Source organism: Montipora foliosa, chromosome 6, assembly GCF_036669935.1.
Source record: "Montipora foliosa isolate CH-2021 chromosome 6, ASM3666993v2, whole genome shotgun sequence".
Taxonomy (NCBI): Eukaryota; Metazoa; Cnidaria; class Anthozoa; order Scleractinia; family Acroporidae; genus Montipora; species Montipora foliosa.
In genome coordinates, this window is record NC_090874.1 from 20,346,831 (window position 1) to 20,351,830 (window position 5,000).

General features: G+C 36.4%; 3 protein-coding genes across 3 annotated transcripts in view; 1 reads left to right on the forward strand and 2 right to left on the reverse strand.

Moving 5' to 3' along the window:
* Positions 1-248, reverse strand: part of LOC138008815 (S-antigen protein-like) — a 2,962-nt gene extending 2,714 nt beyond the window's left edge. Inside the window, exon 1 of the mRNA XM_068856114.1 lies at positions 121-248. Coding sequence (XP_068712215.1) covers positions 121-215 — 95 coding nt within the window. The 5' untranslated portion in view covers positions 216-248. The remainder of the gene's footprint in view (positions 1-120) is intronic.
* Positions 249-421: 173 nt separating this feature from the next.
* LOC138006938 (uncharacterized) overlaps positions 422-5,000 on the forward strand; it is a 67,702-nt gene continuing 63,123 nt past the window's right edge. The window contains exon 1 of the mRNA XM_068853576.1: positions 422-557. The gene's annotated coding sequence lies outside the window, so the exon portion shown is untranslated. The remainder of the gene's footprint in view (positions 558-5,000) is intronic.
* LOC138006937 (uncharacterized) overlaps positions 565-5,000 on the reverse strand; it is a 4,600-nt gene continuing 164 nt past the window's right edge. Inside the window, exons 1-2 of the mRNA XM_068853575.1 lie at positions 2,846-5,000; positions 565-2,746 (exon numbers count right to left, since the gene is read on the reverse strand). The exon at positions 2,846-5,000 is cut by the window's right edge and continues 164 nt beyond it. Of these exons, the coding sequence (XP_068709676.1) occupies positions 2,277-2,746; positions 2,846-5,000 (2,625 nt within the window). The 3' untranslated portion in view covers positions 565-2,276. The remainder of the gene's footprint in view (positions 2,747-2,845) is intronic.

Genomic DNA, 5,000 nt, shown 5'->3' on the forward strand with positions numbered 1-5,000 from the left:
ACAACTAAAGATTTAAATCCAAATGCGAACTAACTTGCCCAAATAAACAAGAAGCAAGCTGCCGAATGAAGCACGCTTCCCAAATGTTTGACATAATATATTAACACGAAGTTTACAAACCAGAAAAAACAGGGGCACTTGCTATTCAACGAAACTGTCGAAAAGTTCTGTTGGAAATTCGATGGGACAAGATCTTTCCTCAACAACATCATCATATTTTCTACTAGCCTGTTTCAGGCTACCAGATAGTCGGGACAACGAAACACAACTCCGTATGTAAAACGGTCGACCCAGGTCCCCACTCGTTTTTGTGACTACTGCGCATGCGCCATCCTCTTAGTTTTTCCGAAGATGAGAAATGTAACAATAGACTACACTTCGGAGCCAATCGGCATACAAAGAGTACCAAAGTCCGGACTCTGCAGACAGTACGATGATTTGCCGATAGTTCGCGAGGGCGAACGAAATGCTCGGGTGCCTCGTGTTCGCTAGCCTCCTTCGCAGCCGTGTTTAGTGTTCGCAGATCATCTGTGACGAATAAAGTTCTGTGAGTTGAGGTGAGTTTTTAATTCTTACAACAGTTACTTCTCGCACTTTCGTGGTTTGTTTCGAACATACCAACTGAGGCACGGTTTACGCTTTTAAGAATGGCTGTCTGTAAGAATCGAGGATCGTCCGTCAACGACCATTTTGGCGGATAGCTGATATTTTGCCCAAAGATACCCTTTAGTGAACTATTTTCAAAAACCACATTTAAAAGTTCCAGCAATTCTTATATTTTGAGAAATTTGCGAAAATTTGAAAACGCGGTTAAAGTGCGATCTCTGTTTGACAAATTTCCCAAAATTTGCTGTAAGAACCAAGCAACGGTGAAGTCTTAATTGAAATGAATTCAATTGCCACCAAAGGCCGCATAACATGGCGGCGGAAAATGGATATTTGACGCGATAAAAATGTACCTGGTACCTCATTCTTATTTTTTTTTTACTTCATATTCTTCAAATATTGCTATTATTCATTTTCTGTGATAAGTCTTATGCTCGAACTCGGAACGCTTCCCTCCGAAATTATCAGAAATGTTTGTAACCTGATGAGCGAGCTAAATGACGCGAAATTTGAACGCAAACTGATGCTTATTATTCATGCCGAATCGTCGAACTGACTGATTTTCGGCTTGTCGCTTGGAAAAATTTAAAAAATGCGAAGTTAACCTTCAAAAGTATTAAAAGTGACTGAAAATCAAAAGTATTAAAAGTGACTGTATTAAGTCTCGTTCTTCAGAAGATGCCGCTTGGGGAAACAATAGTGGTTAGCTGTGGCGGGGTATTCTGCAGTTGCTCCTAAATATGTTCAGGTTTCTGTCAAAGGAGATTGTGATTCACACGACAAGTTAATATTTTAGGTGCAAGAAATGTGCTCCACTGTAATGCGAAAGGTATCGAGACTTATTTTTGTAATTGTTCACATTACAAAACGCACGCAGTGTCAGCTTCATTGAAATGCATGTGCGACTTGGCGAACCGTTTCATTTCAAGAGTTTTGAAGCAAGCAACCGTGGACAATTTTCCTGTCGGTGTACGTTGGATCAGTGGCTTGATCTGATCAGCGTTATTTCAAGTTGAGAAACTAAATATTTTAAGCAAGAGCCGATACAACGTAGATTTGATTTGATTTTAGTGAGGGGGACATTGGGATTTTCGGTTTTGCGGTTTTGGCTATTTTTTAGATCGGTTTTTCGGTTTTTGTGCCAAAAGACTTCGGTTTTTCGGTTTTGGTGTTCATTGCGGTTTGCGGATTTTTCGTTTTTTTTGGTTTTGGTTTTCGGTTTTCGTAGAAAATACGAGCGGTTTTTCGGTTTTGTTATCCAATGGGTTCTCCTATTTTGTCCTATTTGGGTTCCCGTTTCTTAGATTTGAGCGGCAATTGATCTCGAAAGTAGTATAGGAGTTGGGGGTACGAGAACATTTTTGCAAAAATGTTCTCATACCAACCCAACTCCATACTACTTTCCATATAATGGCTTCCAACTTTTGGTCTCGTATTTTTGGTAATCTATATGTTTTTTCATATTATGGTTTACAACTTTTGATCTCGTATTTTTGATCTCGTATTTTCATTGCGTGACTTTCTCGGAAAAACAGGAAGTTAATAATGTAAACACCACAGCTGTGGCGTGGCGTCATGTTGTTGTAGTTCACTTTATCATTCAGATTGTGCTTGCGGTGCTTGTATGTGTAGACCGGCACTGCTGTGCCGTGACGTCAGCAGCCAACTTTTTAGATTTTGTAATGTCCGTATGCATAACTTGCCACACCATTGTTGTGAATATAGCGCTTATCATCGAAGCAGGACAATGACACTTTATTCAACTCATAGCTTCCAAGTTGATGTAAGTTGCTTCTGATCGTTTTCATTGTTTGATGCATTTGTTCATTATTAAACAGAACATTTTTGTAATTTTTATGTGTGATGTTATTTTTGATAATATTCTTCTTGATTCCCTTTGCTGTCTTTCCGCCTTTGTCATTGTCTTTCATATAGCTATACATTTTCGATCTTAAACCGACGAATTCGGTTATCGGTATGCCTGCCGCTTCATCTTTGAATTTACCGATTACTTTTTTATTTGTCGTGTTGAAATATTGTGAATCTTGTGGATAATCACTGTTGTCGAATTTGTCTTTATCATTCCAAAAGTCTTGATACACATCACTGGTTTCAATTTCATAGGTCAAGCTGTCTGTGTCTGTGAATAATAATTTAGCTTTGCTGTCATATTTTTGTTTTATATAGTTATAATGAAAATCATACATTAGTGTCTTACTAAGATCTAGGATACACATACCCACATATGCCGGCCTGTTTAGGGTTAGTGTTTCTTTGATTTTATGCACTGCCACTAGATTTTCATTAAAGATCTTGCTACTAACATATGTTGGTTTAGCAGCCATTTTTAATAGTTTGTTTTCATCAGTTACTAATCTGACATCTACTCGCTTTCTGATATTTTCCATTGTTTTTCCAAATACACTGTTATTCATAAGCTTGAAGAAGTCTTTCTCAAAAGCATTTTTGGCATTGGTTCTCTTCTGTGTGTTGAAATCAATGTATTCTTTCAACCATGGTGACTGATTGAACTCCAACACTCGATGGACTTTAGTTATTTTTAAACCAAGATCTGTGTATAATTGAAGGTTTCTGTAATGGAGTGCGTATTTTTCTTTATTGCTTAATGTAGGTATCAGTTTATGAACTAAACCAGTTGATACATTAAATTTATCGGCTATTTCTTGGCAATAATTAGAGAGCATATCTTTGTTGACTTTTACCTTTTCAGGTGCTAGTGGGTAGTCATTATGCAAATCATGTAGTTCTTTTGGATATGCTAGGTCTACTTCTAATATTAATCCTTTCTTGCTGTCTTCTTTATACTTGCCTAAGTCTATATTGTCTATCTGTTTTTCTGTCATCCATCTGAATCCACCAGTTGGTAGGTATTGTGACATAGCCCATCCATACAGATTGTTAGCATCAAGATACATGATATACTTTGAGGGCGCCTTCTCATCATATGTTTTCATGTATTTATTGTTAGCTTCACCATATCGATTGGCGATGTAGCTTGTCCCGCCTCGCATGCCCGTTTCGATGAATTGAAACATATCGATGTCAGTCATTAGTTCCAATTTGATATCAGTCATTTTTAGCATAGCATCCCATGACAAACCAGGAGATGTAAAATAATGGCATGGGTCTAATTTGTAGTATTGCAGGCAAGTCTTTCGGAAGTTTTCAAATACATCCGCTAATAGAAGGATGTCAGATTTAAGATATATATCGTGATATTCTCCCATATTTTTAAGAGAAAATGTATCCCATACAGTCTGAGCATGTTGATAATCTTTATCAGTAATATGTTCATCATTTAAGATGCTGTAAAAGTCTTCTTTTGATGGTAGCTTTTCATTGAATTTATCAAAGCTATCCATGAAGTCATATGGGTAGACTCCCTTCTTGCTCATTAAATCAAGTTTTTCACCTTTGAATTTTTGAGATGTATATTTTAATGATTCTTTTGGTAGGTTGCTAACTAGTTTATCAAGACTTGAGCTCATAAATTGAAAACTGTCAATGAAGGTCAGATGATTACCCAACATGAAAGCCATATACTTTTCCATGTTGTTTGGTATGGCATTGATATTCATTTGACACTTTTCGCCTTTCTTGTTTGTATATGTATGCTCTTTGACTATTTCACCAATCTCTTGCATTATAAAATGACTGTCATATCCACGGAGATTGTGAAATATAACTGGTATTTTCTCAGTCAATCTGAAATTTAGGTTACAATCTTGATGTGCGGATCCTCTGTACTGACCAGTCACATGGCAGTGATCTCTTACTCTTACATCAGTTTTATTGTATTCTTTCTCACATATATGGCATTTATCAGCTTTTTGAAATTCTTTTTCATTGTCTTTAGTCATTCTTAATGGTTTGTTGAATTCTTTTTTCATAACCTTCTTACAATATTTAACTTCCTCTAGCATAGCTTCCATAAATTTGTAAACAGCTTTTTCACCTCTATAAATTTGTACTGGTTTTGTGTATTTATCATCATAACAACACACAACCTTATATCCATAACCACAGTCTGTGTGTCTCTGATAAGCCTCTGTGTATGATTTATCATCATTGGGTTGGCATCCATGAATTTTTTCAGTAATAGCCTCGAAGTCTGCATATATTACAAATGGAATTGGTAGTTGTTTATGGAAATTATTGAATTTTAGTATGTTGTCGTCTTTTGTTGGCATTTTAATCACTTGTGTTCCATTCACTTGGATACAGTTTTCTTTATGATCAGTTAATACTCTTTCAGAACTGAAACACTGAAGACAATGCATGCAAAAATGTTTTCTCTCTTTGTGCTTTGTTTGATCGTACATGAACTTGTCGAAATCTTTTATTAACACATAGTGCTTGTTTTCATTTTCTGT